This window comes from Malaclemys terrapin, chromosome 6, assembly GCF_027887155.1.
Source record: "Malaclemys terrapin pileata isolate rMalTer1 chromosome 6, rMalTer1.hap1, whole genome shotgun sequence".
Taxonomy (NCBI): Eukaryota; Metazoa; Chordata; order Testudines; family Emydidae; genus Malaclemys; species Malaclemys terrapin.
The window spans coordinates 15,707,528-15,728,731 of NC_071510.1; the positions used below are offsets into that span (position 1 = coordinate 15,707,528).

Sequence of the window (21,204 nt, forward strand, 5' to 3'; positions counted from 1 at the left end):
GTCAAAATATCATTACTTTTCTGGCACCCACATTTAATTCCTATTGATGATGACAGTCTCACTTGAAAATTGGGTTAACAAATAATAGCAAATCCAGATAGTTTGTTCAGCTTCATAAATGTTTTTCTAATGGTGGCTCAGTGGATTGGTAACAGAGCATAGAGCCTTTCCTCTCTAGGTTGCTGGATCAAATCCATCCCTCGTTACGTTGTAAGCTCTTGGTGCAGGGACCGTCTGTTTGTGCAGTGTATAGCACCAGGGGGTCCTGGTCCAGACAGGGGTTCTTAGGCTCTACAGCAATATAAATAATAATAGACCAAAAGTTATTGCCATTCAGTGGCTGTCTGGTGGCCTTTGTTATGGTCTTAGTCCAGAGTCCAGCAGACAGATGTCTGTATCTCAAAAACGACCACCACAATTGACACGTTGGTTGGTGGTCAGAGCAGCGAGGCCAAAGGATTACTAGGTATGGAGGCTGAAGTACTGTCGTCGCCTGGCGGTGTTCTAGATTAGGGCTGAGGCCCATAAGTGGGGCAGTGTGTGGAAGTTTGCATTGCTGCTGTCCATGCTGAACCCGATCTGTGAATAATCGAGGATTGAGGGCCATCAATCCGGCATCTTTCACCAACGGAAAGTTTGCATGCAATTTTAAGAATAGAAGATCATGCTTTGTTGAGAGCTTTGATTGAAGATGCTCAATCCTTGCCATACTTTCATCCCAGCTGCTGTGTTACAAACCCATAAGTAGGAAAAGATTTGTCTGCTGTTTGGCTTTCTAACTCCAAATTAACTTTATTTTTTTTAAACTACAGATCAACTTGAACGTGTATTCTTACGTCTTGGCCATGCAGAAACAGATGAGCAGTTACAGAATATTATATCCAAATTCCTACCCCCTGTCCTGCTCAAACTGTCCAGCACGCAGGAAGGAGTGCGTAAAAAGGTAAGGGTGCAGTTATTGTAAGATTTCCAGTCACTGGCGATGTAGACATCCATGATGTATCGATGATTTGGTGTTACTGGCTGCTTTCCATAAGAGAATATATTCTGTGTAATGTTAATGTGATGTGTAGAGTCACTCCTGCTTGCTGTTAGACCAGGATACTTGCAATAGTCATTGCTATCATTCACTTAACTGGTTGTGTGTCAGTTCAGGGCAACTACACCTGTATTTCCCCCTTGGTGGTCCAGCAAGGGCACCCACTCATAGGCTCCCAGCTCCTCAGCTGTCACCTTGTGGGCGGAGACCTACGTCTCTTCCCTCCTGACTGGGGTTTTTCCAGGCTGCACAACTCCCTGCCTTACGCTGTGAGTTCCCCAGTAAGTCAGATGGTCTTAATGGCCTGCGCCTGCACTTTGCTTTCTCCTTGGAGGCTATACACGGTGTAATTGCCCTCAGTGATATCACACAGCCCTTTCTAAGAAAGCACGTTTGTTCTACAGATGAAAGCAATACAGAGAAAACATTAAAAACAAAAGAAGCTGCACCCATGCTAATAAGTTTATTGGAAATCATGCCCAACTCCAGCAGGGACTCCGGTAGGAGTCAATTCTTCAAACCCCACCAAGGGATTCTTCTGTGGTTACAGGTTCCTAACAGCTGGTAGCTCAGAATAGGCTCCCCCAAGTGTCTGTATAAAGTCACTCCTTTATATGGTTTGGGCCTTTGATCTTGGGGGGAGAATCCCCCCCTTCAGGGCAAAGGCTGGGTTTTTGCATAATTGTGGGTGGGGAATTTGCATTCATCTCTCTCCTAGATATTTCCTGGGAAATCCACTTCGCATGTGTTGTCCCAAAAGTTCATTCTTATCTGCCACATTGTGCATTATAGTCCTTTGATCATCAAGGCCCTCACTAATACATAACCTTTGCATTTAATACAATGGACTCCAGAGATACTTAAACTTAATTCAATATCTCCCAAAGATATTGCAGGAAACTGCATATCTGTTACAGGGTGCACTAGAAATCTGGGAATAGCAACTGAGAGATGGGCTACCACGGAGATTCAGGTTTTTTTTGGAATCTGCCAACCCCCCCCTCTCCGCCCCAATGTTATAAATCTTGTGCAAGTGGGGAAACTTGTCCCACTATGGCCAAAGTTTTCTAAAAAGCTCAACACCTACAGTCGGGGCCAGATTTTCAAAAGAGCTCAGCTCCCATTTAAGCACCAAAAACTGGTCCCAATTGTGGGTGCCGAACACTTGAAAATCTGGCACTAGATGCGTATTGTTGTCGACATGCTGAAGGACTGTTGTGTGAGAGAGAGAGCATCTGGCTAGCTGGTGAAGTTCCTTAGTGTCTGGGTATGTGATGTGTTTTCTTCTTTCAAGTTGGAATTTGTTAACCAGATTCATCTGAATGGTTATGCGTAGGAAAAGGCCAAAGACTGCAATTTTTAAAAATTAAAAATCATATGTAATTTAAGGAAGAAACCTTTTAAAATGACAAATTAATATTTTTGTTTCGGTGTGGGCTTAACATTAAATTGTAAACCAAAAAATATTACTCACTTTACTTTCCTGTCTAGACCAAAGTTTGATATTTTCCATGCAAAAGGTATCATGAACATAACCGATCATTTTCCTGTGCTCCCAAATGTTTGTAAGGTCCACTCTCAGCAGGGAAATACAGAATCCTGAATGTTGTTCTTGACAAAATGGGGTGGGGGAGGAATTGACTCTTCCAGTATTTTTGTTTTGAAAATTATTTTAAATCCTGATTTACAGATTATTCTGTTGTTGGTTTTTAATTATGTTTACGGTTCTAATCTTAAACAAATATACAGGAAAATTATTCTAAATTAAGTGTTTAGCAGCCAATCAAAGGTGATTAAAAACCTAACTGACCACTCGTAAACCTCAGCAAAGATCTAATCGGCACTATGCATTTGTGCAGAGAAACCTGTTCAACGCAAGCTCTGCTATTGATACATTATTTACCTCAAAGCCTTGCTTTTCAATCTGCGGGCTCACTTTAGTCTCACTTCTAAACTACCACAAGAGACTGAGAAATATGGCATGTTTTCAGACACCAACAACTTTTCAAAATATACCGAATGGTCTGTGCTAACGTTGGCTCTGATTCAGCCAAGAACGTTGGCCTCCCTCTTTAGACCCATCCCTATTCAGCGAAGCACTTAAACACATTTGAAGTCAAAGGGAGCTAAGCACAAGCTTAACTTTAAGCGCTTGCTGAATTGTGGTCTGAGAAAACAAAGGCCAATAAGCCAGATGAATGAAATCGGAAATGGAAAGATGCTGGCATAATCTAAGTGGCAAAACCCCTGCAGCGTAGATATAGTTGTAGGATATAAAAGTGCTTTTGCGGTATAGCTTGCTCTGTTTTGGGAGTTTAAATAAGCTCTAACAGTGTAAGGCATACTTTATACTGGGATAATTGCATCTACATTGGGGCTTTTACCGGCATAACAGAGTTAGCAAAAAATAATCCCACCTCCTGGTTATACTGGTAAAACTTTCAAGTGTAGACTAGCCCTAAATGTCATTGTTGGTCTTAACATAGTTTTAGAAGAGCAGGAGTAGTTTCTTCAGTTCCAACCAGTTTTTCCACCATACATAGGGTTTCTCTGACCATCAGTACTTTTCCTCCTCAGGCTTCCCTCCCCTCCCTTTGATTTCTTCCAACTAGCATGTTACTTCATTTCCCTTGCTCTCATCCTGAATTCTTTGACTGCTAGCACAGTGCCAGGTGTCTCTAGGATGGGTCATAGACATGTAGACTGAGTGAGAGGTCGAGGCCGACCGCTTACCTTGAAACCCTCCATATACCTTCTTAACTAACTTAGAAAATCTAATACCTCCTCAGTCGAACCCAGACACAGCTGATTCGAACCAGCTTCTTTCTCAACTGCCATCCTGAATGGTTTAACCAGGTGCCCCAAACTGTCATTGTATATGGAAGTTCTCTTGCTGTGATTACAATCTGTTATGCTTTGTTCTCCTGCATAATGTGTTTTGGGTGTAATTCCCTCCCCCACTCTGTATAATAGCAATAATATGTGGTTACAGGTGAAATACCCACAATTAACTGCTTTAAGGTTTGCTACATGTGTTTGCGGGGTTAGCTGACCAGGCAGTGGTTTATAGACTCTCATCACACCCCAGTTCCATGTTATTGCTCAACTGTCTATGAAAGCTTTTTATGCTACCTCTTGCACTGTGCTGGATCCCTCTCTCCCTGAGTTTGGAGAGGGAACTAGATTCTATCCCCTACAAGCCCATACAATGAGAGGCCAAGCTAGATCAAAATCAGTTTGAATTGCACCTATAAATAAACTGAAGTGCTAATTGTCCTCCGCTCCAGCTGACTTCTGTGGATCTTTGGGGTTGCTCAGCTAGCCAGTGCAGTCTCTAGAGCATAGGTGTATTGGTATTTCTCACAGAAAGCATACAGGCAGACAATTGCTTTCTGCACCAGCAGAAACATCCGTTACGTCTTCAGGAGTAGCCCCAAAAGCAGGACATTGCAGTAATCCCCTCTGGTGGTAACGAAGGTGCAGGTAGCCAGGGTGAGCGCTACATCAAAAAGAAAAGAGTTGCAACTTTCATGCCAGTTTAGATGGGAGAAAAAGCACTCATGGCCACTGCTGCTATCTGCGGCTCCAGAAGTAGCAGAGATTTGAACAAGTTATCCAAGTTGCTAACTTGGGTAACACAAGATGTGCAGACTCTCCCGGCTGAGATAGTAAAGGTCAGCTCTGCTATTTCCTCCAGTCATTTTCCCCTAGCCTGCCAACACTGACTCTGTGTTCTCCATGCTGCGCTTCAGCTAGCTAACTCTCATCCAAAGTCCAGTCTCCGCTAGACACCAGGAAGGCTGATAGTGTGTATTGGGTAGATCATGCCCAGGTGCTTCAGGAACAGAGTTGACCGTGTGCAGTCTGGAGTGTTTGACCATGCTGGCCCAGATGAGGCACTTGGGGGGGGAGAAGGTGGTATACAAACAGAGCTGTCCCTTGGGTAGGGCGAATCGGGGTGACTGCTCCGGGGCCCGTGCTTTGGGGGCCCCGTGAGCCGGTGCGATTGGCTGGCGCAGTTGGTCCTAGAAGAGATGAATCCATCACTTCCGCCCCGGGACTCCCACCCTGGGCCCTGCGCAATCGGCTGGCACGGTCAATCCCAGAAGAGAGGAATCAGTCACTTCTGCCCCAGGCCCCGCACCCTGCTAGGGACGTCCCTGTATACAAATGTTCTAGCTCAGTTTAATTACTGTTTCGTTTAATGTGAATCCTTTTTTTTCTTTTCTCAAACTGATTTGGCAAGTGCTAGATTTTTAGTACTAGAATCCTTCTCTGTCCATAGGGTACAGCACTGATGGCACATTGCAACCTTCCCCACATCACTCTGCCAGCATTCCTCCATCTTGAGATACAGCCGCCAACTATATATAGAGAGACAAGTTAACTCTCCTAATCATTTCTTCCTTGACATCTCTTCCAATCCTGCTAACAAGGGCACCACTTGTGGTGGATGGTTTTGTGATGTGGATGAGAGTCCGCTAGAAAGTGTCTGGAGACCACCAACGCATTTCATGCAGGCTAATGGATAATATGATAAATGATGGCAGCCATCTTGTCAAAGAGTTGGGAACTAAGTCATGCAGAACTCTTTGGCCTGTTCTGTGTTTAATGGATCATATTGTATTGGGAACATATTGAACCCAAAGCTGAGGTTAATCATTTTTTCTCCCTCCCAGGTCATGGAGCTCCTAGTTCACTTGAATAAACGCATCAAAAGTCGTCCAAAAATTCAACTTCCAGTAGAGACTTTACTAGTCCAATACCAAGATCCTGCTGCAGTTTCCTTTGTCACCGTAAGTACCGTTCTTCCAAGAACATTACCTGATTTGTACAAAGGTGAGCTTTCTATTTTTTTAGAGGCTCCTCATGGTACTTAACTCTGCCAGTTCCCTTCAGAAACATATTATTGTGATATGAGAGATGCTTTAAAGTGACTTAAAATAAACAACTATATGCCACTAGCATGGGTGAAACTAGTAGTTTTATGAAACCACTAAATTGCTGACAACTTTTTTTGAGACAACTTCAATTATTCTCCAACTTTCATGAGTACTTGAAATTGACAGATTTGTTGTTTGTATTAGTTGCATCTAGAGGCCCCATTGTGCCAGGTGCAGAACCAGCACCTACTGAGTGAATCTCTGCCCTGAAGAGGTTACAATTTAGGGCCACGATCCTGCAAATATATAAACATGTGCTTATCTTTATGCACATGAGTAGTATGTGTAAGTATTTTCAGGATCAGGGCCTTGATAGATGAGACAAAGCAGGAGACAGAAGGGAATTTTTCAGAAGGGAAACTTTATCAGATTCATTTAGTCTTTTAAAAAAAAACAACAAACCTAAAACTACTAACCACTTTGTGAAACTAGTGAAGACCATTCTTAGCTGAACTGTAGTGTGTGTATTACAAATACTGATACTGATTTCATGGGAAAGACTGCAGAACATTGGAAAAGACCTGTCTTCCCTCTCATTGTTCTGCTGCTAAGCCATGCATGTTCTTAATGGAAAATAACATCCTTGGGAGCGGAGATGGAAATGTTTAAACTGTTAAACTGTCATTAAGTAGCATTCACTTCCACTGGAGCCCTGGAAGCAGCTGATTGTCCAAAAGCAAGAGCGAACAATGGGAGAAATTGTACATGAGCTTTATCTTGGACGAGGCCAAGGATTTACAAGATGTTCATATTCTGTAGAACACTGAGAAAAACATCTTGTGTGACGGTAAACTTGAAAAGCAGCTTTGTGTGCCATCGTTGTTGTCTATGGCAAAAATCTGCTGACAATCCTATACTGAAGTGATGTATGTTGTTTCTCACAGTGTAGTCAGTTTTGTGATGTTTTAATAAATACCGTGACTACAAAGAAACATAGCCCAGCTCATCTCTGCATTGTGTTGGTCGGCTTAACGGTGCTAAGAACATAAGAACATTGTGAATCCTTTCCATTGTGAATCACTGCTTATATTTCATTACTGAACATTTGAATTAAATACCACAGAGGTCACCTCAGAATGGTCTCTTGCTAACTTCTCACAATGGTTTGATCTTTTAAAAAATTATTAATCCGATAAACCAGTCAAGGTCATGTGTGCGTGCAAATTGGAGAAGAGCTGTAACCATTTCAGAAGATGATAGTAATTTAGTAGGTCCATGCTTAACTTAATCCAGCTGGAGTAACATGGTTAGATAATTAAGTATAACAAAGCCTTCAAATTCTTATCAGACACCTGGACTTAATTTGCCCCTACACTTTGTCTTAAAAAAAGTACTTGGCTCAATGAATCTTCATCCAGGGCTCAAAATTCCTGTTCACGCAAACAGAGTCCTTATTTATCTACAGATCAAATGTACTGATCCAACATTATCCAGCCATTATGACTAAGCTTTGACTTTGAACGACTACCTCTACACACTAGAGAGTAGTCCTCTCTCTGTGGGTATTTAGTCTTTAGCCGCTTGGTTGAGATTGATAAGACTGCCAACTCTAGTGGTAGTTCTAGTAATATGGGCACTTGTGCACTGGGAATTGGATTGATTCCTGCACCCTAACACAATTGTTTTAACTAGGTCATTGAACAGACAGCAGGTAACCATTCTATATCACTACAAACCAGAGCTGGATTTGAACCAGCACTTTAGCAGTGCAAGGGGTTCCTCTCCTGTTATCAACCTCTTGTGCTGCCCTATCCCACAGCTCTGTATTTTTAATTTTATTTGCAGCTTTTGACAAGGAGGATTTAGAAATGTTTTCAAAGGGCCTCTTGCTTATGTTGCAGAACTCCATAGTTACCCCATAGTTCAGTTTTATTTCCTTTCAGAAATAGGGGCCTGAGAAAGTGAGAGAGAGGCATTCTCGTAAGTGTCCGTCCTGGGGTGCACTCACCGCAGGTGGCGCTTCCCCTTGGTTGCTCTGGAATTAGTTCTGGGCAGGCATTATGCCATCCTCTGGTGCTGTCTCTCCCGTCGTCCTCTCATCCTGTGGACCCAGGAACTGCAGCCTCGGCTTTGTGACTTGGCCCTCTGGCTGGGTCACTACATGGTTCCCCTTCTGTGGGGTGTAACACAGTCTGTCCTGGAACAAATAGTCCTCTGTGTCCTCTGCCTAGTATGCCGTGTCCCCAGTGGCTGGTAGGGGAACCTGGGCCCGCCTTATACTTTGGGTTCCAGCCCAGGGGCCTTCTCTTCAGCAACCAAGGTCTGGTCCCCTATTCCTTGCTGCTTTTCCCCTGAGCCTTCTCCTACCTTTCTGCCCCCGGTTTACCAGTCTCCCTCCTCCCAGGGAGTGACCGTGGACTACCCTCTATAGTCCTGAATGCACCTCCCTCCTCCCAGGGAGTATCTGCCACCTACTTCCCTGCAGCCCCCTTCTGTTGCCAGCTACCTGGCTTTATATAGGACCCTTCTGTTCCTGTCCAGCTGAGCTTCATGTCTGATTAATCAATCTCTGCTCCCTGGCTGCTCCTCCAGGTGCCACCTATGGGTTAATTAGGCCTAATTTACTCTCTCAGGGCCAGTGTGGGGAGTAGACTCTGTCACAGTGCCTTACTCAGGAAACCTTCCATTGAAGTCAGCAGTGATAAGAGCAGAATAGGTGCTGAACCTGCCGGTAGAAAACTGTCGGTTAATCGTCGTAAGCCCTGGAAATAATTGCTTGGTCTTTCAGACCCTCAGTTATTATATATAACAATGTCAGAAATGTACCATATGGGGCTAGTTTAACAAAATCCATTTTTCTTTGCATTGATATTACATATATATTTTTTTACCCTGGCAGAATTTTACTATAATTTATGTTAAGATGGGTTACCCTCGTTTGCCTGTGGAAAAACAGTGTGAATTGGCGCCTACTCTCCTCACTGCAATGGAAGGGAAACCACAACCACAGCAAGACAGGTATGATTATCTGTACTTGGAATGAAAGAAGCCTATGTCGTTAGAATAAAATGAAATGCACTTTTTCTTGGTGATCATTTGGTTACCTAGAAAGACTTGCACGATGGATAATATATTCAGAAATCCAGCTTTGCTTCCTGACCATTAGTTAGCATGGAGGACGCCTCAGGGCAGGGATTGTCTCATATGTTGAATTTATATAATGCCCAGCACAGTAGGGCATCAGTTTGATGGGGGGTGGGGTCTCTAGGTGGTACTATAGGACAGATCTGTCTAAACTTTCAAAAGCAGCTGATGATTTGGGGTGCCCAACTTGAGACACTTTAAAGAAAGCTGACCTTCAAAGAGTGCAGAGCACTGGCCCTCTGAGAGCTAGGCCTTTTTAAAGTGCGTCACGTTGGGCACCCCAAAATTGAGGCATCCAAACTCGTGTCACGTTTGGAAATGTATCGTAATAGATAAGATACTGACTATTACAGGCCAGGTATAGGAGCTGCTGTGTGCCAAGCACTTCTGGCAGTGCAAAGGGGCCCTAAAATGAGTGTAAATGTCATCATCGTCACTTACTTGAAAGTGCCTTTATGCTACCAGAGTGGTAAAAAGCGGTTTAATTATAAACGAGAATCGGGGGGTAAAATCTCGGCCTTGTTGAAATCAATGGCAAAGTTCCGGTTAACTACAGTGGGGCCAGGATTTCAACATCGGCGTGTAAGTGGGAACTGTTGGGTGCTGAGGCCTTTTGGAAACCTGGCTGTACATGTACAGCAAATAGACATGGTGTAAGTTTGCTTCATAACTCTGGGTCTGATCCCATGAGGTGCTCATCTCCCTCTACTCTAGTTAACTTCAATGGGACTTTGAGGGCGCTCAGCCCTGTGCAGGATCAGAGCCCAGGTTTTGAACGAGAGATGTTCTCTGTGAGTCTCTTTGGTTGCAGTTTCTGAAGCTAGATTGTGTGTGTTTAAATGAATTCACATAAGTACAATGTTGTAATGTTCTTAAAAATGTGGACATAGATAATTAATTCTTATCCTTGCTTGTGGGTTTGAATTTTGTTTTGTTTTGTTTTTTTAAACCCAAACCCCCAATTTGCTTCCTGTCTCCCATTGTTAGACATGTTGGGTATCAAATGAAAGTTGCCAGAGTAGGAATCGGTTGACGTCCCCCTCTCCCCACCTAAATCTTTGCTGTACAGTTTGTCTGTTTAATGCTAAGAATCAAAAGGTGTTTTTGTAAATAGTTGCAGTAAATGTAATTGTTTTTCAGCCTAATGCATCTTCTAATACCAACCCTTTTTCACATGAAATATCCTGTTGAACCATCGAAAGCAGCTTCTCCATTTAATCTTGCCGAAAAACCAAAGACCGTACAGCTGCTCTTGGACTTTATGTTGGATGTGCTCCTTATGCCTTATGGGTAAGTGAGGGCGAGCGGCAGCAAAACTCTGTAACGCTTGGAGTATCTTGTATGATGGATGATTGGAAGTGTGCACAAACGTGTGCTCCTTTACCTCCCCTTCCCAATAAAGTTGATGAGGCCCTAATTCAGCAAAGTACTTAAACAGGCACCTTATTTTAAGTTTGAGTAATCTCATCCCTATTCAGCAGAGGGCTTAAGTGCTTTATTGAATCTGTCTTACAAATCTCTCATTGACTTCCGTTGGGGGTAGGATCAAGCCCTTAGAGAGGTAAACTGTGGTTTTAAATAATCATGATTTTACAATAAAATAAAAATCAAACTGCTTCATCATCTCTCCCCTGCACCTCCCCATTTCTATGCTTGGTCTGTTGGGGCCCGACCATCCACGGTTCTGAGCACTCCCAACTGCACTAGATAGTAATGGGCAACGAGGGCTCATATCTCACAGGATCGGCCCCGCAGCGACGAGATTTATGTTACGACTTTCTGCTCGCTAGAGATGTTGTAATCTGATTAACAGCTGGAGTGGGTGTGCACATCAGCTCCCAGAGCAAGTTTGTGTACACTCATTATTTACAGTGCAGTTTGCTTTTACTGATCTTGCTCTTTTGCATATTTAATCAATACTTTTCAAAGGCCTCTTCCCTTTGACTCTGTGTTTGCCACTCATTTATATTGTTCTGGAAGAGTTCACTTGGAAGGACATTGAAAATTATTTTAAAAGCAGGACTCCTCCCTCCCCACCGCCCTTGATTGTCACTTGACTGCAGGTGACAGCTGGGATGTTCTAATGCACCTGAGTGAGATAGGAGGACACACGCTTTTGTATTACAGTGAGACTAGTGCTCCTGGTGCACTTTGGGTGGGATTTTCAAAAGCTCTGGCCAAGATTTTCAAAAGTGATCAGTGATTTTGGGTGCCCAACTTGAGACATCTTTAAGAGGCCTGATTTTTTGGAAAGTGCTGAGAGGGTATCTCAGTTTGGGCATCCAGAATCACTGGCCATCTTTGAAAATCTTGGTCTCTGTGTGGAAACTATGCATAGCCTGCTGTAACTTTGATTCACCCTTCTTGGCATAAAATTGCTCGGTGGAACTTGCTCTGTGATTATGCTTCATGGGTCGGATTTGGTCCACATGTACTGAAGCCGTTATGCTGATAAATCTATTAGGATTGAGTGCTGTTTAAATAGACCCTTATTACGTTCTGTTGTATTTAGTGGTGCAGCCTGGAGGGGGAAAGGAATGTCCCAGTATAAGGCTATGGCTATTGATCAGGCAGTAGAAGGATCTGTATTCTGTTCTATAGGTGATATTTTGTTACAAGCTGTTTTTTCTTAACTATGTTCTGATCTGAACTTCTGCTGGAACTGAATCTTGGAGTGAATGACCAGGTCTCTGTTCCCAGTAGCCTACTGCATAGTTGCTTGATTGTTTTGTCTCCTTAAATTTTAGTGCTAAATGTTTCTTGGAGGCTCCAGCTTGCAGTAAGATTTTAAAAAAGGGCTTAAAGGCCCAAATCACACAGTTGTTTAAACTCTGTCTGTCAAAGATCATTCTCTAGAGTTGGGATGAGCAGTCGCCTGCACTGCTGAGATCGTTTTCTGCCACAGCAGATTCTGGTTGTTCAGAGCAATAGCAAATTGTTCACATTGGTCTCTGTGCCACAGTTCTCATGTTCTGATTGGTTTAGCTGGCTCCCTGGCGCACGGGGGGAGTGGCTGTTACCCTGGCCCCTAGGGGTGCGTGTGGGTGCTCGCAGAAAGACTTGACTGGTTACTTTCTGAGAATACGTGAACCCTGGAGCTGGAGGTGTAACTTCCAGGGCAGGTAGATGTACGTGTTTAACTGATGGAGCTAGCATGATACAAATAGCAGTGGAGCCGTGGCAGCGCAGGCGGTGGGATGGGCTAGCCGCATGAGTAAGTACCTAGGTCCTAGGTGTGGTTGTACTCGGTGGCCAGCTACGCTACTGTTGTTAGCATATGAGCTCCATCTGGGCTAGTGCAGGAACATTTACCTGAGCTAGCGTCAATATCCCTACTATGCTGGAAACGAAACCTCCAGGGTTGGGGGGAGGGATAGCTCAGTGGTTTGAGCATTGGCCTGCTAAACCCGGGGTTGTGAGTTCAATCCTTGAGGGGGCCACTTAGGGATCTGAGGGAAAATCAGTACTTGGTCCTGCTAGTGAAGGCAGGGGGCTGGACTCTATGACCTTTCAGGGTCCCTTCCAGTTCTAGGAGATGGGAGATCTCCATAAATAAAAAAATAAAAAAAATAAAAAGTTCCAGTGTTGCTGTACCCTATGAAGACCAGGGCCAGAGCCCCCAGCCTCTGAGTGCCTGAGAATTTGAATTCTGTTGCCTGTCTCCTCTATCAACACTGCAGAGATGGGCTGTTTCCAAGGGGTGTTTGGTTTTTTTGTTTTTTACCACAGCTCTTCCTTCTCTTCACATCTCGGGGTTGCCCCCTGAGCAGAAGGAGGCCTGCTTTATGCCTTCTATGTGTTTTCATGCATCCCAGCCTCCTCTGTGAGATTGAGGGGATCATAGAAGATTAGGGTTGGAAGAGACCTCAGGAGGTTATCTAGTCCAACCCCCCTCATACAGGCTCCAGTTAGTACTTGTATAAGAGTTTATCAAATACAGTATTTAATGGGTGTTGAATTCTAACACTGCAGAACCTCATTAAGTCTTAATTCATCGATCACTAACCTGCTAATGGTCACCAAAAAACCCTACTATCCCTCTCCTCTCTCAACAAACATTTACTAGCAGAACATTATTGGGAAGCCTGGAGTTACTGGGCCTTTGTTCCTTTTGCAGCATTTATGATAGCAGACCGACTGTTATGCTGGGAAGAATCATCTGAACTACTCGCTCAATTAACAAACTACATTTTGTGATGCACCGTTGTGTTCGCTTACAGGCTAACCTGTAACTTGCAGTGGCTCTCCCTGTCACTATTGCAACTTGGCAAGGCTCTGCTGTGTGTTTAAATAATCTGTCTTATGTATAGATGAGACGTTGCACTCCATATGTTTTATGGAAATATGTTTATAAGTGTGAATATGATGTAACTGGAATATGCTTCATGCAAAAGGTCTCTTGTAAGATATCATTACAGAGCTTATAATCTACTGAGTGTGTTCATCCTATTTGTATGAATGTATCAGTCTTGTATCTGAAGCTAGAAATATGAAGTATTACTCTGAAGTCCCAGCTGGAAGGGAAGACGGGCTCAGAGGTAGTTTCAGCACATCAGGTGACAGTCCCAAGGGGGTCTCTGTGACCGAACCTGTCACAATATGGTCAAAAAATAATATTTAAGGGGGAGGGAGGAGTGATATTTATTTTGACCTCTTTAGGTGCTTGTAATGAGGAATTGACTTCAGTTCATAGGGTAGTTTAATAAGTCCACTCAAGTGTTCCTTTTTTCCTTCCAGATACGTACTGAATGAATCCCAGAGTCGTCAAAACGTGCCATCGGCACAGGGCTCTTCTGCATCCAGTAGTGCTGGAAGTTCGGGGATCCCTCAACCTCCTCCAGGGATGAGCTTTTACGCAGCCAAGCGGGTAATTGGAGATAGCCCATGGACACCTGAACAGCTGGAACAGGTAATGCAAATCACATGGGCTATGCAGGTGTATGAAATGGGAACTTCAGTAAAATGACTTGGTGGGTACAATGGCTGCAACATGCAAGGAATGCACGTTGGTGTGGAAGTAAATGTAGAATTCACTCCAAAAAATGGCTTGCCCAGCTTGTGTGTAAAGCACACGGTGCCTGACTAGGTGTCTGCAGTCTATGTGCACGTTCGTTTGAAACTTGCACTTTATGCATTAAAGCACCTACAAATGGTTAGAGTGAGACCGAGGTCTAAGGCTGCCACTAATGAGTTGTCAACCATTTTTCCTTCTAACTTTGAAACATATTTTCAGAACTTGCTAGTAAATGCCCAGCTGAGCTCTGTCCTCGCCTGTGTCTTTCTCTTAGATGTAATCGAGTTTCTGAACTCTTCTCTCAGTTCATTTGCAGTGGAGGTTTAACATAACTCTTTGCCACCTAGAAAGCTTAACTTCTCAGCTGAGGGCATGCCGAGGTGGTGGAAAGAGTGAGAGTTTCTCTCTCTAGGATTACAAAAGGCTCAGATTTCAGTCTGCTAAACCTCGACATTAATGTAGCACGTTGGCTGGTCAGTAACTTTTACTTTCTCTTCTACGTTGCGGAGCAGTGTAAACTGGGAATAGTAAAGTTCATTGAAGCTGAGCAGGTACCAGAGCTTGAAGCTGTCATACACCTGGTCATAGCCTCCAGCGACACACGACACAGTGTAGCAACTGCGGCAGACCTGGAACTGAAAAGCAAACAAAGGTAATGGCTTCTGTTTAAGAATTGGGCACTGGCATTGCTAATAATAATAATTGCAATTGATGAAGTGATCCTGAAAGGGTACAGGCTGAGAGGGGACAGCAAGTTTATCAGATGGGAAAGCCACACCACTTTCTGGCAATGGACATTTATCCCGCGGGTTAATCACTTCAGCATTGCCCTGGGCTGTCCTCTTCCACAACAGCAGCAGCAAGGTTTCTGTTAACCCGTCATCTTGCATGATGACTGTCTCCTCCCCAGCCAGTGCTGGCTGGAAATAATGCTCCTCCTGGGGGAAAATCTATGTTTTTTACCTCAGGCCGGCAGAGGTCATTGCTACGGCTATTTGCTGAGTCACATGCTAAGCAGAGGCTGCTCCGTTCACACAGGAGGCAGCCTGGTGTTCATGCAGCTTGTGGTTGGAGCATACACAAACTGACTTCCTTATTATTGGAGCTGGATTGGTCAGCCTTTTGAATGTGTGGGTGAATTCTGTACTGCTGATAGTGTGGGGCTAAATAGTATTGGTTTGAGCCAAGTACAGCATAAGCAAGTCACGTGATGCCTTCTCCAGTGCACCTCAGTCATGTCCAGAGAGATTATTTTAATTCATTGGAATAATTTGGTTGAGAAAATGACTCCATTCTTTAGAACCTGGTTGTTCACTCCCCTTACGGTGGTATTGTGAGCCCTAAGAACTGCCTTGGCATAAAACATGTTTGTTAAACACCTCTTATATTATGTATGCAGCTGCTAGATGTCCCATATGTTAACCCCATGTTTAGGGCTCAGTTGTTGTAGGCAAAAATGTGTGTGCCCTTCTCCTTGATTACCCACTCCCCCAGTTATTTTTTTTGGCTCATTTGGCTGTGGATGCCACTGTTCAAAGGACATCATAGGACACTGGGGTGAAAGGTCCTAGGTCAGTGATTCAAGCCCAGCTCAGGTCTATAGTGACAAAGTTGTTCTGATCAGCTGGCTGTTTGTTGACCTGTGTTAAACGGGTTTGGACTAAATCCATTTCCCAGCTTACAAGGGTCCCTATTGCTAAAACCACCATAGTGATTGCCCTCCTGGTTGACAGTCTCATCAGAGAGGCCAAGGATGAATGGGCCTGGAGCTTGAAGTATCTTCTCCCCTGTAGGAGTGTCCCAGCCAGGTCAGAGTCAAGGCGCAATGGTAAGAAACTTGTGGTCCTTAGTGCCCATGCCAGACCAGTTTTGTGGATAAGCAGAAGTCTGTTTTCTAGGGCAGTCACTTGGGCTGCTCCCCCAGCACTAAATTCACATCCCCCGCACTTCGTGGGAAAGGAAGAGAAGGGAGCTATTGTGAGGTTTTTTCATTGCTTATTTGGGAAGCAAAAATCCATCTGTGGAGTACCTGGCTGTGAGGACTTGCTTGTAATTCTTTACCTCATGACTGCAGATTGTAGGTGGGCTGAGGGTGAAATTAAGCTGCACTTGAAGCTAATTAGATTTAGGTTTTTTCCTTCAAAACATTACACAGTGCTGTAAAATATATTTGTAAATAATTGAGGCATAATTTTAACTTGTTCCTTTAACAATTCTTTAGCTTAATTGACTGGAATAATCCTACTATCGTCAACAAAATGTACAAAGTGTACCTCGGGGATATACCACTGAAAACTAAAGAGGTAAGACTTGCTTCCAGAGCTGTGTTCCTGCTTTATTCATGAGGATCTTATTTTATTTGCCGTGGTTTATTTGCTGGACAAAGCATCCATTTTTAGTTTGTCACTTCCTTTGATCTTTGTTTTTCGCCGAGCAGTTTGAGTAAATATTTTTTTTCTTTTTTGAAAAAAATACACACTTTCATGAATTATTAACAATCAAATAGTATTAGCCACAGCCAATGAAATATCTTCCATCTTGTTCCTGACAGGGAGTTGTTCTGAAGCCAGAACTGAAACGAGATCCAGTCAGCACCCGGGTTAAATTAAAGATTGTTCCTCATCTTCTGCGTTCCAGACAAGCTGCAGAAACATTCCCAGCTAACATTCAGGTAGCACCTTCACTCCACAGCAGCTATTCATAACGTATCTACTATAATTGTATCATTCCTCCAGTGCCTAGGAAAGGGTTGAAACTTAACTATTGCATGTGATAGCTAGGGAAGGAAGGGAATGCAAATAATATTCGAAAATTAAACCAGTCACTGTATCCGATCTTCTCATGCTTCCCACCAGGTGGTATATGATGGACTCTTTGGTGCAAATACAAACACGAAACTGAGAACTCTGTCCCTGCAGTTTGTACATCATATTTGTACAAGGTAAGCAACATAGATGGTTTATGGTAATAGATGCAAAACTATTTCAAGCAATTTACAGAGACAGCTTTGTATGGTAAATACGCAGTTGTGCTGAAGACAAAGAATATTTAATTCTATTGCACATGTTTTTTTTAAAAAATATTGAATATCTTTTTGTATGTTAAGCTGTAATACTGGCAGAACAGAGAAGATGATGAGGGCAGTTATAGAAAGCAATTGGTTTTTGGTATCAGGGACTGTAGGAGGTGCAAAGAATATATCTTAACACGTTTTCTTTTAAATTCCAGTTGTCCAGAAAGTAAAATAAAGCCACTAGGCCCAATGCTTTTAAATGGGCTTACGAAACTGATTAATGAATACAAAGAGGTGAGTTGAAAGGCTCTTTGTTGTAGAGTCACATTTATTTATTTAGCCCTGGTCTACGCTAGGGGGGAGGAATCGATCTAAGTTGCGCAACATCAGGTATGTGAATAATGTAGCTGAAGTCGACGTACTTAGATCGACTTACCGTGGTGTCTTCACTGCGGTGAGTTGACTGCTGCCGCTCCCCTGTCGACTCTGCTCTCGTGGTGCTGGAGTATGTGAGTCGGCAGGAGAGGGCTCGGGGGTCAATTTATCACGTCTAGACTAGACGCGATAAATCAGTCCCCGCTGGATCGATCGCTGCCTGCCAATCCAGCAGGTAATGTAGACATACCCTTAGAGACAACGTGGTGAGGTAATACCTTTTATTGGACCAACTTTTGCTGAAGGTATTACCTCACCCTGGGCCATCCCTAGGAGGGTGTGGGGCCCGGGACAAATCCCCCTCCCCGCTCGTCTCCTCACGGTCCACTAGGCGACTGCTTGCCTCTCCCCCCACCTGCTGCTCGCCTCCTCACCCCGCTCGCCCTCCCGCCTCACCTGAATATCGGGACAAATGGCATCCTAGTCTTAAATCGGTCGGGACACAGGGCTGAATATCGTGACAGTCCCGATTTTATCGAAGCACAGGGACCCTTGAAGTGCGAGGCCCGGGGCGGTCGCCCCGATTCGCCCTACCCAAGGAATGGCTCTGACCTCACCCACCATGTCTCTCTAATATCCTGGGACCAACACGGCTACAACAGCACTGCAAGGATTTATTTGTTTAGATTTATAAAAAAAGAAAAAAAAGATTGGTCTGATTTGAATTGATCTGATTCTTATACCTCATTGCTCTTGCATGATGTTTATTTTAAAAGAATGTATAAGGAAATATTTTCAGCAGATAGGCCAGAGAGAGGAAAGGTGATCTCATGGTACTGAACTGGGATCCAAGCGGCCTGGACTAAATTCTCCACTCTTCCATAAATTTCCTGTGTGACCTTTGGCAAGCCATTTGGTTCCCAGTCTTGCAAACACTTATGCACATGCATGTGAGTAGTCCTGTTGATTGCAAGATTTCCATGGCACTATTCATGTGCAGCTCTACCCCGATATAATGCCACCCGATAGATCATGAATTTGGATATAACGTGGTAAAGCATTGCTCTGGGGGGGGCAGGGCTGTGCGCTCCGGCGGATCAAATCAAGTTCGATTATAACGCGGTTTCACCTATAACACGGTGAGATTTTTTTGGCTCCTGAGGACAGCGTTATATGGAGGTAGAGGTGTACTTGAAGTTAGCACACGTGTAAGTGTTTGCAGGATTGGGACTCTATTCTTTCATGCCCAGATCCGGGGAGGTACTTAAGCACATGTATAACTTTAAGTATGACCTTGATGTCATTCACTGCCTGATGAAACTTCCATGTAGTGGTCTTCAGGCGTAGTCCCAAGCAGAGTGCATTGCAATAGCTTAATACAGAAATATACAATCGCTTAATACAAAGCATTGGTTAGTGTGTGCAGTCAGCATTGGAGGGATAAGTTCCAACCGTCCGCCCTAACAAAGGCAGAAGACTGCACGTAGCCACGATTGTAGCTTACCTCCCAGGAGCAGCCAAGGGGCCAAACTTAGATTGTAGACCACGTTGCAAGGGTATGTCCATCTCTTGCCAACGGAGGGTGCGGAAACCGCTTCTATCAAGTCCTCTGGATGCTTCTCCATTGTGCATCAGCAACATCTTGCTCCTCTCTGGGTTGAGTTTGCAAAGGGAAAACTGAGGCTGTGCGCCGGCAGGGTTTGAAAAATAAAGAGCTGCAGAGTAGAGGGTGGTCCGCAGGCTGGAGGACTAGTTGCATTGGGTAGACCACTTTGCTGCCTTTTACAGATTTTTTGTTTTGATAACAAGTGAAGTTGAGCCAGACACATTTAAGAACCTTCTGATTCAGGAGTGTTTTTGTTAACTACCAATTTAAATGCCAAAAGCCTCCCAGATGAGAGGAGAAGGGGGAGGAGGTGGTGAGGACAGGAAAATAACAAGGCAGTAGGGCATGGAGGCAGTGAGAGGAGTAGGTGAGGGGATGTAGGAATGTTAATGTTGCTGAGACATGAGGGAGTTTGGTAAACAAAAGAAAACTGCATTAGATGCACGTTACTTAAAGCAAGGAGAAAACAGAAAAGATAGGAGGGTTGCCAGTAAATGCTGGGTGTATAATTTAAATCTCTCTCTCCCTTGTGTCAGGTGTATTGATAGTGTTTGTGGAGTGTCCGTGAACCATAGTGCGGCAGTTCCAGTCAGTGGTGATGGGCCAGGGTAGCCGCGCAGCCATTATTGTGATAGCACCTGGGAGTCGCAGTCATGGACCTAGACCCCTTCGTGCTAGGCGCTGCACGGGCCTGATTGCGATACCCTAACTCAGGCTGAGGGCTTGTGTAGGTGAACACGCAGTGCGCGGCAAACGGGTGTAAATCTACCCCACGCTAACTGCCTGCTAAAAGTTCCTTCGTGCGCGGCAGCAGGGTCCACATGGCCAGTTATTGCACAGCAGGCGAGTTTGATTGACACCCAAGCTTGCCACACACTAGCTGTTCGTCTAGCCATTCCCTGAGTAATTCCTGCGAAGTCAGTGGGACCCAAGGCGGGGTAGGATACTGTTGGGATGGTATCATTTCAACAGGTACTACCAGCCATAACTAAGGGTGTTGTACTCTGGCCCAAAACACGATGCAGGTTTTCCCAGTGTCATTTCATAAAGCAAACTTTTCTAAAGCACGTTACCAGTGCCTGATCATGCAAACCCCTTCCTAGTGCAGATTGTTCCAATAAGTGACTCCAATAAGGCTGTCAGATGAGGTGTACTGATATGAGTGGGGTGGGCCTTTACTTTCCTTACGAAGGGTGTGGTGGGGGTGCATTTAAGTGGTTGGATGGGTGCTACCAGAGCAAAGAGTTTAAATAATTGTTAGCCCGGGGCCCCTGACACTGTTGTGTGACGGGTGACCGGCTCTGCTGGAAGTTGGTTGGGGTCAGTGGAAGGTGTCTGTCACTTGCTGGCCATTTCACATACCTACCAAATCCCAGCAGTTTTTCTTTCTTGAAAGATAAAGGCAGCTTTTTCGGCATAATTTTCTGTTTCTGTGGGAAGAACGTAATGCATCTGTTCTTCGTTTACAAGGTGCTTTGCTCTGGGATTTGATTATTTTCTGGGGCTCTGTTTCAAAGGTGAGGAGACAGGATATAAAGTAAGGGCATAATTGTAAGGGATAGGGGTGGGTGTGTGTGTCTCTCTCTCTCTCTCCTGGCTCTCTCTGCTGACTTGGCTTTTCATTGTTTTATAATTCAAGGATCCCAAACTGCTGTCAATGGCCTATTCAGCTGTTGGAAAACTCTCCAGGTAACTAAAGCGCATTTTAAGTAATGGGATGTCGGATATTTTTTCCAAAGCAATTTGTAACTCTGTCAGCAAGCAGGCGAGTTAGTGTCGTGCCAGATGGCCATTTGCAACAGAGCACAGTGTGTGGAGAAGCACTGTCTTGTGTCATCTCTGCATCTGTAAAATGAAACATGGTGGTGGTGGATCGTTCTGCTAGGAATGACTGATGGTCGTTCATGGAAGCATGCAGAGAGGATCTAATAATGGTTCTCTTCTCTAGATTGCTGCGGGTTTGTTAATTTATGATTTTTAGCGGAGGTTCGCGCGCATGCACTTCGTGAGCTGTGTGTTCAAAAGTGGACCCTCCAAACTGGTTATCAAATTGGCTGTTTCATAGAATGTCTTGATTTCTGAGCCACGCTGAGCGGTTGTTAATGGGAATAATTGCCCAGTGGTGGAGGT

General features: G+C 44.2%; 1 protein-coding gene across 3 annotated transcripts in view; it reads left to right on the forward strand.

Moving 5' to 3' along the window:
• The window catches only part of ECPAS (Ecm29 proteasome adaptor and scaffold), an 87,523-nt gene that overhangs the window by 16,737 nt on the left and 49,582 nt on the right, over window positions 1-21,204 (forward strand). For all 3 annotated transcript variants that reach the window (XM_054031501.1, XM_054031498.1, XM_054031500.1), the window contains exons 2-12: window positions 813-943; window positions 5,719-5,835; window positions 8,822-8,940; window positions 10,207-10,356; window positions 13,804-13,975; window positions 14,593-14,732; window positions 16,302-16,383; window positions 16,632-16,751; window positions 16,936-17,021; window positions 17,309-17,387; window positions 20,714-20,763. In XM_054031501.1, coding sequence (XP_053887476.1) covers window positions 813-943; window positions 5,719-5,835; window positions 8,822-8,940; window positions 10,207-10,356; window positions 13,804-13,975; window positions 14,593-14,732; window positions 16,302-16,383; window positions 16,632-16,751; window positions 16,936-17,021; window positions 17,309-17,387; window positions 20,714-20,763 — 1,246 coding nt within the window. The remainder of the gene's footprint in view (window positions 1-812; window positions 944-5,718; window positions 5,836-8,821; window positions 8,941-10,206; window positions 10,357-13,803; window positions 13,976-14,592; window positions 14,733-16,301; window positions 16,384-16,631; window positions 16,752-16,935; window positions 17,022-17,308; window positions 17,388-20,713; window positions 20,764-21,204) is intronic.